General features: G+C 36.2%; 1 protein-coding gene across 2 annotated transcripts in view; it reads right to left on the bottom strand.

The window, feature by feature from the left end:
- The window catches only part of NUFIP2 (nuclear FMR1 interacting protein 2), a 28,162-nt gene that overhangs the window by 8,687 nt on the left and 3,581 nt on the right, over positions 1 to 15,894 (bottom strand). The window contains exons 2-4 of one of the 2 annotated variants that reach the window (XR_012492292.1): positions 12,654 to 14,369; positions 2,686 to 2,768; positions 1,985 to 2,017 (exon numbers count right to left, since the gene is read on the bottom strand). Coding sequence is in view for 1 of the 2 variants with exons in the window: in XM_019739506.2 (XP_019595065.2) it covers positions 1,985 to 2,017; positions 12,654 to 14,369 (1,749 nt within the window). In the remaining variant the exon portion in view is untranslated. The remainder of the gene's footprint in view (positions 1 to 1,984; positions 2,018 to 2,685; positions 2,769 to 12,653; positions 14,370 to 15,894) is intronic. The other variant, XM_019739506.2, reaches the window with a different exon arrangement.

Here is a 15,894-nt window from a genome sequence, read left to right as displayed (position 1 = left end):
ACCATCATCATTTAAAACTGCCTCCTTTTTAATGAAAATACAATTTAAAGACCATTTCCTCTCTGTATTAACACATGTGTGATCCACTTTTTCTCAACCCAACAGTCTAGCATCCCAATGGATTCCCAGCAACAGCCAATGAGGGCCTTAACTCCCACAGATTAGAGAGTTGAGTTCAGTTAACAAAGGTTTTCTTTAAGTGTTTCTACTGATTATAAAAGTAGTACACTTGAAAAAAGCAGACAAAGAAAAATGCTTAAGTCATCATAATCCAATATTAAAATAAATACCTGGATTTATTTGTTCTTCTCAGCAAAATGAAGTCAAATTTTATTTTAACCAGTGTGGATTGCCTAGTTAGGAATTGTTCAAGTAACACCTAGCACCAAAAACTTCAGGTTAAGTTAATTTGGCCATACTACTGGTTCAGCCCTAATCATGATTTATTTCCTCCTTCTTCCCAATTTCCCATAGCACCACCAGCCTTTATTCTCAGAAATAGCAAAAGCCTGTGGTTCTCCTGCGTTCAAAGTATAAAACAGAATGTATCTGGGCAAAGACTCCAGTGTTATTCTAAATTCCTACTATTTAGCTGTATGCTACCCTCTTCTCAAGAAGTAATGGTGGGTTTTTGTTTTGTTTTTTTTGCATACTACTTCTACCTATCACAAGAACTTTTAAAAGCATACATGCTTTAATAAAAAATAGGAAACCAAAAAAACTTGTCACCTAACAGAAAAGCATAAAGGCCTGAAAATAATACTGAGGAACTCAAGCTCACCTAAGCCTAAAACTCAATCTAACTTAATCCAGAGATATATAATAATAGCCTTTCTAGCACTCCAAGGGCTATCCACTAGCAACCTGCTATGAAGATAATGCTCATTCTTAATAGTTAATAGCCATTTTGCAGTAAAAATGGAGGCCTACTTTTAAAGACACACAGAGCAACTCAAAATAATTTAAGAGCTTGCTAGTTATCTTCAGGTCACCACTGTGTTAGACAAAAAAGACCTGGCCCTAGAACAGTGCATTGGAAGAAGGAGCAACGTTGGGAAATAAGGAAAACCCACATTCTAATCCTGCCACTTTCTAGCTTATATAGTAACCTCTCTGGGCCTCAGTTTACTAACTGAAGAGAATTTGTAACATCCTTCAAGTTCTGAAATTTTACGAATTTCACATTCATCTAAAATCCACTCATATTAACTAGCAAAGTAGATAGGGAGTAAGATACAATTCAGTTGCAGGGTTCTGAAAGCCCAAATCTATTAGCGTGATCAGTTCTCCGAACAAAATCTCTCACGTCATTTTAGGTATTTTACAACTACCATATTTTACCGTATTTAGAAAGAAGGCACACAATAATTAGGATAACCAATTTCAACTTTTTGAAAAATCTAAATAATCCAGATGTGGACTATCCAGTCCCTCTGTCCTCCTGCTAGCCACATCTTATTTATTAGGGGTGGGGTGTGTGTGTGTGTGTGTGTGTGTGTGTGCGTGTGCGTGTGCATGAAAGAAGCTAATTTGCTATTTAGATTTCTAACCATCTTTTCAGAGAATATACAGCCCAAATAAGGTTTCTAAAACAGGCAATTTTTTTTCAACTATGAATTTCACTTCTCAGGCTACCTCTGGTCACACAAATACAGATAAAGACTGGCCATACGTGGAAACACTTATTCATGTTGGTTTCCTGGCTTAAGAAAATATTTATGGTCTGCTTTACTTTCATCATCAGGGGCAAAAGAAAAACTTTATGTTCTTCATCTAGCAGATGAAGAATATTTTCATATTGTTTTCACTTACAGTGTTACCCCATCCTTAAGCAGTCCTGGTACAGTAGCTAGTGCCTTTTGATTGCAGTTATTAAATAACACAAAATACAAAATCTATTTATTTGGTAGGCCACTACTCATATTTTGGCCACCCCAAAATAATGCATATAATTAGTACTAACATTTCAGGTAACCATTCTTACCTTGCTTCTGCAAATTCCAAACAGATTCCATTTCTGCAAAGAAAAAAAAAGCATGACTTTACACACTAAGTTTTGTAGAGCAAATTTTAAAACTTTTCATTTTAAGTCTAAAAAAACCTTGTACTGGTTATTGCTGGGCTGAAGGCAGGGTTGAAAAGAGCACAATTCTATGAAGCTCAGACAAAACAATTCTTATTTTCCTATAATTCAGATTACCTTAAGTGTTGATGATGACAGAAAGTCAATTATCTGAAATATAATTGCCAAGAGAACAATTTTGTCTACACAAACAGCACAGGTATTCAAAAGTATGCTATTCACAAAATATTTCTCTATATCATCTCTAACAATAGCTCATTGTTATTTTAAAAAATCAAGTATATTTGGGGCAACCCACCACCCCTCAACAAGGTGCCTAAGTCTGCTGAATGAGGCATTCATCAAATATGATTAAGCTTGATGTTTAAAATGCATTATTAAAATTTTACTTAACTCTTTGCAACAGGCAAATGGTTCTGTTCTTCAAACCACACCTACTCTTATGCTTATCCATATCCATCAATAACACACAATTCCTCATTTGCTCCAATTACATCCAAATGTGATTATCCACAATGTGCTTACTTTGGTGTCTTACAATAAGGGAAATATGGACATGACCAAACGATAGTGACAGACAGAAAGGAAGCAAGAAAAACTACCTGGAAGCACACTAGAAAGCTTCAGAGGGGATATTTGAAGTCTTGATGAATAAGACAGTAGATGACTATTATACCGCAAGAACCTAAGAATTGGACCATGAAAGGAAATATTCTATGAGGATATTAATATAAACAAAAACTACTTAGTAATAGGAATGAGCTATAAGTAACACTGAAATTAAATAAGTGCTCTTCCCGTGGCCATACAACTACCATTTTGAAAAGACAAAAAGCTGACTATTCTACATAACTGGATGCTGTGTAATTGTTTTCTATATTTATCAGCAACCAATATATTAAAAGAAAGCTGGAGCTCATTAAGATAGGATATATCTGGACATGGGTTGTAGTTTTAAGGTATAACATAATCCCTCCCCGAGGCTAAAGAAAATAGGTGTATAGATGTAAGATTAAAATCACTCTCCCTGCCCAATTTCCCCCACCCCCATCAAAGTCACTTTCTAAAAAAACTGCTAAGATTTTTAAAAAATTTGTAAGAACTGGATATTTGAAGCAATAGGTTAATTATTCAAAATGATCAAAGTAATTATCCAGATAAAATCCCATTAAAAGTATCACAGCAATTCTGATTAAACCAAGACTGGGAAATAATACACTGGTTGCCACTTGGTCCACCCAAGAACTTAGTTGGATGCTATGGCCTTTAAACTGCTGGGCAGATGCCCATCACAGATTGGCAGGAAAATTCCCCTCTCCTACGGGGTCTGAGAAGGAGAGAATTGTAACCAATTTAATCTGGAAAAAAAGACACACCAGAAAGGGAATTCTAATGAAGGCACTCATATTTAATCACTCCAAAATAATTTCTAATTCCACTAGTTTCAGACAGTTAGAAATAGTTGATCATTAGAGCTGTTATCCTATAAATTTCTATATCTCAGAATGGCTTATTTTAAGAAATTCAAAGATAAGCATTTCCTTGGTTGACGTGACTGTAAAAAATTAATCCAACACAACCAAAATTTTTTTTTTACTGAAAGTACAGAAATCTCACATTTTGCAACAAATACCCGAGTTCTGTACACACAGATTGCTTGATGCTCATCATTGTAAGTTTACTTAATGCAAAGATAAATCTATACTTAGTTGTATGCTGAGAAAAAAGTAACAATAAAACTTTTTATTTTAGCCTGCCTATGCTGTAACATTTCCTTTCCTCTTCCTCACAGCAAACCCCAACTAATCCCTGCCCTTTTTGCTGGGGTGGAGGTGGGGGGAACTATACCCAAGAGTCACAAAAGCAACCAAACTACTTTAGGATAAAGACAAAAGTATCTACAGTTGACCCTTGGAACAACGTGGGGGTTAGGGGCGCCAGTCCCCTGTGAAGTCAAAAATCTGAGTATAACTTTTGACTCCTCCAAAACTAAAGTTGTTCCTCGGTATCTGCAGGGGATCGGTTCTAGGACACCCCGCAGATACCAAAATCCATGGATGCTCAAGTCCCCTATATAAATTGGCTCGTATCAATGTACACAGTCAGCCCTCCACATCCACAGACCCCCAACTGTGGATGAAACACAGTACAGTATTTATTGAAAAAAAAATCCACATAAATGGACCCGTGTAGTTCAAATTCATGTTATTCAAGGGTCAACTGAATTTGCAAACACCCATTTTCTTTAATGGATTGTAGACATTTCTTTAGCTCAAACTAGAACATTTCACCTTTAGGTTTTACTCTACTATTATAGATTTTAAATGATTTCTGGTAAGAAAGTTTTATTATCCTCAAATATGGGCTCTGAAGTAGTAAATCTGATCATGACTTTTGAGGGAAAAGGGAAGTATGACCAAGCTAAAAAATTAGCCATTGGCCAGCCTAACTTCTACAAAAGAAACAAATCAGCATTATCTGTGTAGTACAACGGGAATGCAATTTTCCTTCCTGTTACTTAATAGTAATTACTTTTATAACTAGTAGCTACTTAATTTCCTTGATTAGAATTCAAGTTTCCATGAAACAAAGTTAAAATCAGAAGGAAAATTAATCAACTATTGTTTGCATGATTATATGCCATGTTTAAACAACCCTACGGAGACTAACACAACCTAGGCTAGAGAACACTCAGGAAAGGAGAGAATTACATTTTCCCCTCTTTTAGGCTACAAAGTTTCAATTCAGATACTAAACATGAAATGAGTTACTTTGTATAATTTTAACTATCACAAGAGAAGCTGAACAGATGAAGAATATAAAGGCTACAGAAGGAATATTTAACTATACAAAATCGTAACACAGTAATTTTTCCTTTTACTCCCTTTTACTACCTCCCTCTTCTACACACACACAGTCTTTAACCTCCCAGTTCTTTTTAAAGACAGATCATAGCATCCAATTATGCAAATAATTATTGAGAAATGGCCACAGGGCTAAACCTGCTAACATAAATAAAGGTTTCTGTTCTTAAGCTATACTAAAGTAGACAATTTGGTTAAAATTCTGTAATTTAGACCATCCAAATTTAAAATTTTACTGTATCAAAATTTTCAAATATTTAGTTATGCCTCTAATCAAATGAAGTTGAATATTGTTTTTAAAAGATTACTTTTTACATAGCTCCCTATCATAATGGCTTCTTGTAGTAAATGTCCAATTACCTGCAAATTCTTAATTCCCAGTGGATTAAAAAGTATTATTTAGGGGCTAGGGACGAAGCAAAAAGAGAAAGACTCTGCCTCTGTGAGCTTAGTAGAGTAAGGCAGCTTTTCTAAAGCGAGAACAGAGCACAAAGGCATCTATGAAGAAGTTTATTATTTAATCATATAGGCAAAGGGAAACCACTGAAGAAATCTAAGGTTATTGTACTAATTATTAGTAACGAGTCCTTGAAGCAACTGAAAATGGATGCAATGACAATACAAAGAGCCCAGTAAATGTTACTGCAAAAGTAGTTAGGGCAGTTGTATTAGATGGAAAATAAAAAAATGGAGATGTTGGAGACAGGACATATATAACCTAATGATAAGGGTTATATATTAATTCCCACCGAGAAAGGAAGGCAGGGAAGAGCAGGTTTTGGAAAACAATGAATTCCGTTTTATATATGTGTAACTGGAGTGGTGATACTGAAAATATGTGGTCTGAACTCAGTAACAGCAGATGAAGAAGTGGTAAATTTAATAGTGATAGAATTAGATGAGATTACCCAGAGAAGTTAGAATATCATCAAAAGGGGACTGAAGGAACATGAACATTTGAGGAAAAGAGAACGATACCAGAAAGGTTATTATACTGAAAATGTAGAAAGTAGGAGAATGGGTAGAATTAACGAAATGCAAAATAGAGAATTTAGACAGGGAGTGTTACCCAAAGTTAAGACACTTGTAACTTTTAAGTCACTTATCCCTTTTTCTCTAGCCCAGTACCATTGCCCTGGTCTACGGAGTGGTATCTTATGAACATTTCTGTAGCTGTCTTTTAACTGGCCTCTTCTGCCATCAATCGAGCCTCACTTCCTTCCTGTCTTGTACACCATGGCTATCATTCTTTTCCTTTAAAATATAAATTTGAAAATGACCACAATGTTCAAAACATTTCAGTAGATTCTCACTGCCTACAGGGAGACTGGATTTGTGTTCCTATTACATAAAATTTATTTCTAACATTTGACACAGTGGTTGGTATATCAATAAACTAGATGACTAAGTTAAAGATTTTTAACCTTGTACCTTTTACCTTCCTTGAAACAAACTGAATTGGCAATCTTCAAACATTCCATTTCCTCTACCTAAAATATTCTGACTCTCCTTATACAATAAATAAGCCACTACTATATTTCTTTCCATCTACATTTCCCTATTACAGTTGTTTAATGACATGAACCCTCTTTTCATCTACTCATTACCAATGCTTCGCACAGTGCTTGGTGGAATAAATAAATATTAAAGCCAAGTAGAGGGTTTTTTTTTTTTTCCTTTACAATTGAATAGAACATTAAAAAAAAAATCATTCAACATTTAAAAAACACATAATGGCTCCCTCCCCTCCAATCTCCCCACTCCCCACAAAAAGAAAACACAACAAATGCAAGGCCAAACAAGCCGACTCCCACAATCGAGAATCCCCAGATCAATTTTCCACTAATCATGTCTTCCAACCCTTTATTAACCCATTTTACATCAAATTTTGTAAAACTCAGCAGGGGTGGTGACACAAATTTAAGTTGTTTTTTTCCTCCTCCTAATCTAGATTTGCCCAGCTTTTGATGATCACTGGCTTCCCCGTGTCTTGCTATTCTGATTTCCTCTTTTTCAACCAGTTCATTGTACCTGCAAAGTTGTCTGTCAGAAATTTCTCCCCACTCTTTTCTCTTCCATTTTGACTATACCCATAGAGAAATGCAACATGTTTTTAGCAAATTTCATTAAGGTAGTTAGAAATGACCGCCTTTTCAGTAAATGCTTAACAAACTCTTCAGTGTATCAATTTCAATCCTATATTCCCAATTTGGAGCTACACAAAAGCAGACTAAATAGAAATGTCTGGACCACCTCTTAATACACACAATAGGAACTCAGAGCCCAAGGGTTTGTGTTTTTTTGCTCATTTCTACTGCTATAATTCTACTGTTCTAATCCCGTTTACTTTTAATAAATAGACAATTTCTGTTTTATAGTATGGGTGGTTACTTCTCTCACCCTCAGGACTTACGCTAATGAAATCTGAGGATTAAATTTTAGCTTCTATAAATTCCTTACAAGCTACCTTTTTAGACTAATACCGAAGTAAATTCATTATTACATTGCACTCCTAAAGCAGCCTTAATGAGAAATCAAGCACCCAGTATGGATGTTAAAATGGCAAGTCACTGGGGGGGGAAAAGGATCTTCTGTCATAAGAATACTTGTTACACACATTCCTGTAATCTCATAGAGGAAAAAAAAAAGGACCTTTCCCAAATCTAGTAAATTGAACTAGGGCTGAAACCAAAGTCAAATCTGCAGGCACCTATTAGTAAGATTATTAGAAAGACAGCTGTGAAGAAATCATGGCACAATTGTAATAAAATGAAGGTGAAAATACTTATTAAGCATTGTTAAAAGGAGAAAATTTAATATTCAGATTCTTCTGTGAACACTTGTCTCTTCATATCCTGAAATATTTACCAGTTCTCTTGTGCCCTTACCCAACCTAAAAAAATAAATACATTCATGTGACTACAAATACAAAGGGGAAAATCTTGGTTATTTCTCTGCCTGAACTATTCCAAGAGTCTAAATGATCTTCCATTTCTAGTCATCAGAAAAATGGCTTCCAATCTACCTACAAATTGGTAACATAGATCTACAAGCCAATTGCTAATACCAACTCATTTTTAAAGCACTCGACTACAATCTGATAGGACAAAACAAAGGCTGATATACTTATTTTATAAAATCAGGAAAGCCAGGCTTAAAAATGATAAATGATTTGCCCAAATACACGAGAATTGGGAAGAGGAGCATTAAAACCCCTATCTTCTGTTAGTTTAAATTACTTCCATTCCACCAGCCTAGCTCCCTGATATTCAATGACTCCCCCTGCCTCCAGACTGAAATTAAAAACCTCCAAGATCTGGCAGCAACTTATCTTCCTTCTCTTTTACACCCCCCTCAGCACATCCAAAGAGGATCTCTTCCAATATTCACATTTACTCATGATTCTCCAACTTTTCTATTCTTTATCTTCCTCTTCTCTGCATTTCTGTAAGTCAAAAATGTCCTCTATTCATCAACACCCAGTTTCAAGGCTGCCTTTTCCCATGAAAACATACTGTGCACTTACTCTCTATTTTTACTCCATTAAATTCTTTCTCCACTGAAATCTCCATTATTTGTATCCTTCCTTACGACATTTAAAATTTTACCTTATAAACTTGTATATTGTTTTCTCTGCTACTTGATACAGTTCTTTAAAGGAAAAGGCTCACCCTGTCAAAGTAAGTCTTCCCTAACTAAACAAAGTACTTTGCCTATGGTAGGTATATCATAAGGGAAAGGAAAACACACACACAAATTATAGCACAACTCCTTAGTAGTACAAGAAAATTGTGGCAGAGAAAAGGGAAAAGAAGATTAAGCTGAGGAAAATTCTCTAGATCCAGAGTTCCCAGTCCTAGATGACAATTAGAACCATTTAGTGAGTTATTATTATTATTTTTTAATTCCAGGGCCCAACCCTGATCTAGTGAATCAAATCACTTATGCCAATAACCTGCCAACTGAGGAGGCAATAGAGAAACAAATGTTTAAAATTTCATGCAATAGCCTAGAGTTGCCTCAGGGATATTTTATGCTAGACAGCTTTCATGTTCACTCACCCCAACCATCAAGGATTAAATCTTATTCTATTCATCCCCCTTGAATCACTATTTGCTGGGTAAAATTTACCATATCAAATTACCTTTAATGAACATTCCAAAATGTCAGCATTTTGAATGCTTGATATCCTTCAGTGCAATGTTAGCCAGGCAAGATAAATCAACCTGGTTTAAATTAACACTGCCCAAACACAACTCACACCAATTTACCTTATTTCAACAGACTTGGCTTCAAATGACTTAAAACATTTCAAAACCAAAGATTCACCTCAGAAAGTTAGAATCTAATGCTATAAGCCTGTAACAAATCAAAGAGTTCCACTAAACTAAGAATTCTAACTACTTTAAAGGAGGCAACAGTTTTTATGTCCTGGGTATGTGCATTAAAAGTTATCGCTCTAACATACTCAAAGTATCACCTAGTAAAATGTTATACCTGAATTTGCTTTTAAACACTCCTACCAAAAAACAGTGTGAAGGTGGGGGGCTGGGCCGGTGGCTCAGGCGGCTAGAGCTCCATGCTCCTAACTCTGAAGGCTGCCGGTTCGATTCCCACATGGGCCAGTGGGCTCTCAACCACAAGGTTGACGGTTGGACTCCTCGACTCCCGCAAGGGATGGCCCTGCAACTAAGATTGAACACGGCACCTTGAGCTGAGCTGCCACTGAGCTCCTGTATGGCTCGGTTGGTTGGAGCGCATCCTCTCAACCACAAGGTTGCCGGTTTGACTCCCGCAAGGGATGGTGGGCTGTGCCCCCTGCAACTAGCAACGGCAACTGGACCTGGAGCTGAGCTACGCCCTCCACAACTAAGACTGAGAGGACAACAACTTGACTTGGAAAAAAAAAAAGTGTGAAGGTGGATAGGTGAAACAAGAATGACAATGCTTTTTAAATGTCCAAGCTAGATGCTGGATACATTGTGGTTCATTGTATTATTATATAAAATGGATGTTATGTATACTTAAATTACTTCATAATCAATTTAAAAAAGATTATCACTTTTATTAAAGTTTTGCCTCTTAAGTGTCACTTTAGATAAATAAGACCTACCTCCCACCTCACATAGTGGTATTGCTATTTAATGTTACCACATGCCCCTAGATAACACAAAGATTAGCAGTCTTATTTCTTAAGTTAGTAGCATAATATATATCAAAAACTAAAAGAAAAATTCCAAGAAGCAGAATTCCCACTGAACCCTTTCTACACCTCGATGTACCTTCATTTCATATCCTCAATTATTAAAAATCTGCAGTACTTCCAAGGCTGCAATAGTTTAATATAAAAGATGCACCATTCCTACTGAACATAAAGCACCCTCTTACCTATTTCCAAAAAAGTTGTTGAAGGGCTTATTTGTGAAGTTAGGAGGTATGCATAGAATTTCTAAGCCTAACTTCAAATCACTTAGTAAGAGATTACTTTTGAACACTTAAAGACTGCATTAAAGGTCCAAGAAAATAATACAGATGCTCTTTTAAAGGACATTCCAAATATGCCCAAGTGATTATTACTTCTTTCAGAGTTTCAGAAAACTTAAAAAACAAAATAACAACAAACAAACGCATGCCTTCACTTATGAAAAAGATCTGCAGATCTTCAAAAAGGTTGTGATTCAAAACAAATTCAAAGAGAAATTAGTGACCTAATGAACCAATCTATACTTGGCAGGAATTCAAAGAACCTGCCACTCTGGGACCTAACTGAACTGATTTAATTATGTTATTCTGGGGGGTGCGGAGGGTGTGTGAACAATCTATACCAATTTTATCTCAATAATGTCCAACTACAAAACTTAAACTGACACACTTTAGTAAAGCAAATTTTTCAGTAACACCAGCAAAACTAAATAAAACTGCATCCATGTAGTTTATTTTATCTAAATAAATACCACTGATGTCATTTAGTTTATCTGAATAAATACCACTGATGTCATATTTAGCTTATCCATAGGGAAAATGCATATGGAACACTTAGAAGTTAATACTCCCATTTTAAAAGGCCTGCAGTTCTCCATAATAAAAATTACACACAAAACCACCAACCAACCATCTAATGGAACAACCTGTCCCAGAATCTTTTGCAAGATGTGGAAGAACCTAATAACCAAATATCTTCTCAACCTCACACAATTACCACCAGTACAAAATACTTTGGTAAAGATTTTACAATTAATGGTCTCTAAAGGGCAGATGGCATAGAAAATAACACAAAAAACACCCAACTCCCCCGGCAGAATTTAACTCATAATTAACCATGTGTCTTCAACTAAGCATTTTTTTTTTTTTTTGCCCTAACTTTCCTAAAAACATCCAGCTAGCTCCTGGTTAACTCATATTTACTTCCGAAGAACAGTGCTGGAGAATAGTGAAGACAGGTTAATTTTATCTGCCAAGATTTCTACTCCTAAACTCCCAAAAGGCAATTCTACTTACTCTCATGTTTTAAAGGAAGAAAACTAGAAAAAGGACATCTATTTATTTCACTAAATGTCTTACAGTTTGCAGATAAGGTATGCAGATTAGGTAATTTGCTTAAAAGTCACATAAATAACTTTGTTACTGATATCTGAGGCAGTGATTCTTCAAGAAGACAGTAATTACCTCAAACCCACTGTATGATTGATTGTATGTTGCCCCTACCCTGCAGCTACAAATGACTGCCTAAATCAGCCACTGTTAAAATGGGAATGTGCATGAAACTAATATAATACTGTATGTTAATAGTTAATAGTAATTGGAAAATAATTTTCTAAAAATTGAAAACATTTTAAAAAGGGAATGTGCAGTACGTACTAGGTGTGTGCACGGGGGTATGCAGGAGGGAGCTGGGGGGATGAAGGTGAAGGCTGAAAACCACTGTTCTCAAAAGCATGGAGGTTGTACACATCACTCATTAAACCTCATTATTAGCTTTATGGATTTAAATCAGTTTATGCCATACAGGAAATTTTTCTTTAGGAAACCGTATTTTAAGAAAGTTATTAGCATGGACCTCAAAACATATCTGGTTTCTTTTTAACATGGGCTTTGGGGCTATGAGAAGTACAGCCTCGCAAGAGCTTGGTCCCTACAATGCTAATTGAGCTTGCCATTGCAGTTTGTTTGAACTATTTTCTAGTTACTATTCGGCACCCATTATTCTTTCTTATAAAAGAAAAAAAAAATAGTTCAACACTCCATCTTTTTGGACTCCTCAAAAACACTGCTCCTAAGCATTTTAAGCAAATTAGAACTATTAAGTGAGCTCACTAAAAAAGAAGCATGATATAAAAAGTGAAAGAGCGGGAACATCTGTTCAAAGAAAAATTTTAAAAAGAACTTTTAAGAGTGTTCAAGAGAAAATATAACATCATCCCTTTAGGCACCCCTTCACCCCCACCCCCTTTATTCTTGGAACCAGGCAGGGGGTCAATTATACTTGTCTATATAAAAAGAAATGTTTAATTGGAAAAAGTGAACATTCTTTCTAAACTTGAACCATACTATTTGCAAAGACCCTGATTAGTTTATCAGCTGCTTATTCACAACTAAGCTCTGAAACTCTTAAAGAATCTCGCAGTAATTTCCAAAATTCACCATTAATACAACAGCTAATAAATGTATAGAAATAAGAATGTTTGCATAGGAAACAAATGAGTTACCTTTAGTGTGATATACAATAGCAGCCCTCAGGTCAAAAGAACCCCAGCTATCATTCCTTTCTAGGCCTCTCTGGTATCTCTGTTCTTTGGCGGAGCCTAACAAAGTGTTCGTAGGAGATGCCAGAGGATTTTGATTTTCTATCTCGTAGTCCTTTGAGAGAAACACTAAAGCACCTTGACTACTGGTGTCTGCTTTTTGCAGGTCACCTATATGACCAGGTTCCAAAGATAAGGCTCCACTCTCATTAGTCGTCCCAGATTTTAGAACGCCACCCAGAACTTGAGGACTAGTCCGTTTTTCCAGCTCATAAGCCTTGGGAAACACAGGATGCTCAGTTCCTGAGGGGATTATTTCAGCACCCTGTGAAACCAAAGTGGCAGGATATTCCCCTTGAAATGTCACCTCCATGACTTTATGATCTGATGACTTCCCAATAACAGTCTCAGGGCCAGCACTGGGCTCATTTATAAATGATAAACCCCACTGATTCTGGAAGATATCCCCCAGGTTTTGCTGATCTGTCTGAGAGGGTAGATCCACTTGTGCTGTGCTCAACAGCACAGTTTGCATATTTGATGGGTAGATAAAAAGGCTAGACTTAATTTGTTCAACAGCTGCTGAAGTCAGACTCATGTCCTGGAGAACTGAATCAGTCCCAGAAGAGATGGGAGTTAGCGTATTAGCAGCAGTGGTTAGCAGTGGCTGACCCCCTGGAGAATATACACTTGCATCAGTCCCTGCTAAAACAGGCCCATTAGAAAAGTTGGCTGAAGTAACAGATTTCAGCGCTGACATAGGGACCTGTGATAACCGACTTGAAGACTGGGTCTGAGTTTCCCCAGTAGATGATGATGACGACGAAGATGAAGACGGTGACACAGAAGAGTTCTGTACACTTTTGTTGAGGTTTTCCTTAACTTTGCTTGCATAACTTATTTTAGGAACTATTTTAGCACTGCTATTGTCCACTGGAAAAACTGGGGGTGGTTTAAATAGGGTCCACGAGTCCTCTTTGGAGGCAACAGCAGAAGCATGCTTTCCTTTGGGCCGATCATCAAATTTTTTGCTGCTCACACCAGGTTTAATATCAGAGCTTTTCCGCAGCGTATCACCCACAGCAGGTTTTCCTCGACTTGTTCCTCCAGGCCCAGTTTCATACTTCCAAATGGGCTTTGAACCATCCACTCGATTTCCCTTTTGTTCATTGTAGTCAGGCTTGAAAGTTTCAAGTCCCTGTTTTAAGGTTGGGACACTGGTCTCTTGCATTATTTTGTCCTGCACTAAGTTAAGGTTTTCACATCCCTTGGCACTATTGCGCCTAGCTTTCCTTTTTTTAGGAGTGGTATATCCGCTCTCAGATCCACTTCCGTCATTATCTGCTCCTTTGCCCATATAACCATTAGTAATATAGCCAGAATTATTTGTTACACCATTTGGAATTGCTACAGCATCACTCTTATCTACAGACTGATTCTCTCCAGATTTTTCATAAGACTTTCCATTCTTTTTGTCCATACTGTTTTTCTGAATGAAATTCCTAGTTTTAATTCCTGCTTTCCCAAAGGTGCTGGTCTTTACAGTCTGCTTCAGATTAGTGTCTACAACTTGTTGGTTGCCATTGAGGACCCTGGAAATAGGGTTGGTAGCTTCATCAGAACTGAGGTTCTTTAAAGATACTTCTCTTTCTCCAGCATTACCATTTAGTTCACCATAGCCTAGGGAGGAAAAAAAAAAGTCTTTTAAAAAAAATTACAATATGAAAATTACAGTATTACCTAACATTTAAGGAATATTTACTGTGCGCTAGACACTATGCTATGAGCTTTAGCTTTGGAAGTTATTAGTTCACACTTCATCAGAAGACTTTTTGTCAACCCCATTTTACAGATTAGGAAGTTCACTACGCAAGAGACAGAACTAAGCAGGGATTCAAATCAAAGTCCAAGATCAGAAAGAACATGACCTCTTAAGGAGCATGCCTCTCATCTAACAGAATCAACCCTCCCATCATTCTCAAAAGGCTGTTATAAAATTTCCTTTACAATAAAGAGCAGAGCTACCCTCTGGACAAAATCAAGTTACATTGATAAAATTTAAGTATTACAGGGAAATTAAAGACTCCACTTCTATGAAACCATAAATAGCTTGTGATGACCATCGCAGTTCTATTGCATTCTATCAAACAAAAATCTAACACCTGTGAACTTTTTCTAAATTAGTTAAATTCATTTTGACATTTCCCAGACATTAGATCATATTGTTAGTGGTATAAAACCAAAACACCTATGTCACAATGTTTCTAACTCATAAGATATATTTTCTTCCTTTTACATTTAGGTAAACAGACTCTCAGAGAAATTAAGTAACTTGCCCCAGTCACGAAGTTGAAGAACTGGAAATCTGAACTCCAGTCTGCCTGGAACATGGGTTCCTATCACTACATCATCCTGCCAACCTAAATGATGCAGTAAGAAAATATTTACTAACAAAACTACAATGAAAGGTAACTAATATTAAAAACTGTTATAGTATTCAAGTATTTAAGACTTTCAACTGCCATAAACAATTTATTACTATAGGTGATTTCAGTTGAGTCAACAACCTTTCCCATTTCCTGACTAATAAAATAGTGATACTTGTTATCTCCTTTTTTATGAAATGTTCCCAAAATATCTCGAAGTCAACTCATTAATACACAATAGGTCTCTCCCTCTCTCAAGGAAGCTTTTCAGGGGCAAGGGGGGCATTCGATAGGAATACCAAGTAATTTGCCTTTGTCACTTTCATTCATTCTCTTGGGTTGTTAGCCTATGAAGGTTGAAAGGTACATGAGCTTGTATATTCTTGTTTTGAAACTGTTTTAATTTCCAATATGGTAAATATCAATAGATATAACCCACATTAAAAGCTCTTTGCATATTTTAAGAGTATAAGGAATACTAAGAATTTTAATCACCCCAATAAACTTTAGTTTAAAAAAGAATGTTTAAAACGTTTGAACCACTGTTTTAAAGAACTTGGTGTGGAATAGAACATAGTCTGGCAAGATTCCCAACAAGACTTCCTATAATTTTAAGTCACTCATTCTACATCAGAGAAAAGGTGGGAACATTAAAAATGAGCAAATAAAGGCATTCTCTTCTACTATATTGCCTTTCAGTAAATAATCCAAGGAAACATACTTAGGGCATAAGCAATCAGTCCTAAAATACAGTGTCACAAAACTTGTGCCATAAGAGA

This window comes from Rhinolophus sinicus, linkage group LG15, assembly GCF_036562045.2.
Source record: "Rhinolophus sinicus isolate RSC01 linkage group LG15, ASM3656204v1, whole genome shotgun sequence".
NCBI classification, from domain to species: Eukaryota; Metazoa; Chordata; class Mammalia; order Chiroptera; family Rhinolophidae; genus Rhinolophus; species Rhinolophus sinicus.
This window is presented reverse-complemented; position numbering and strand designations above follow the sequence as displayed.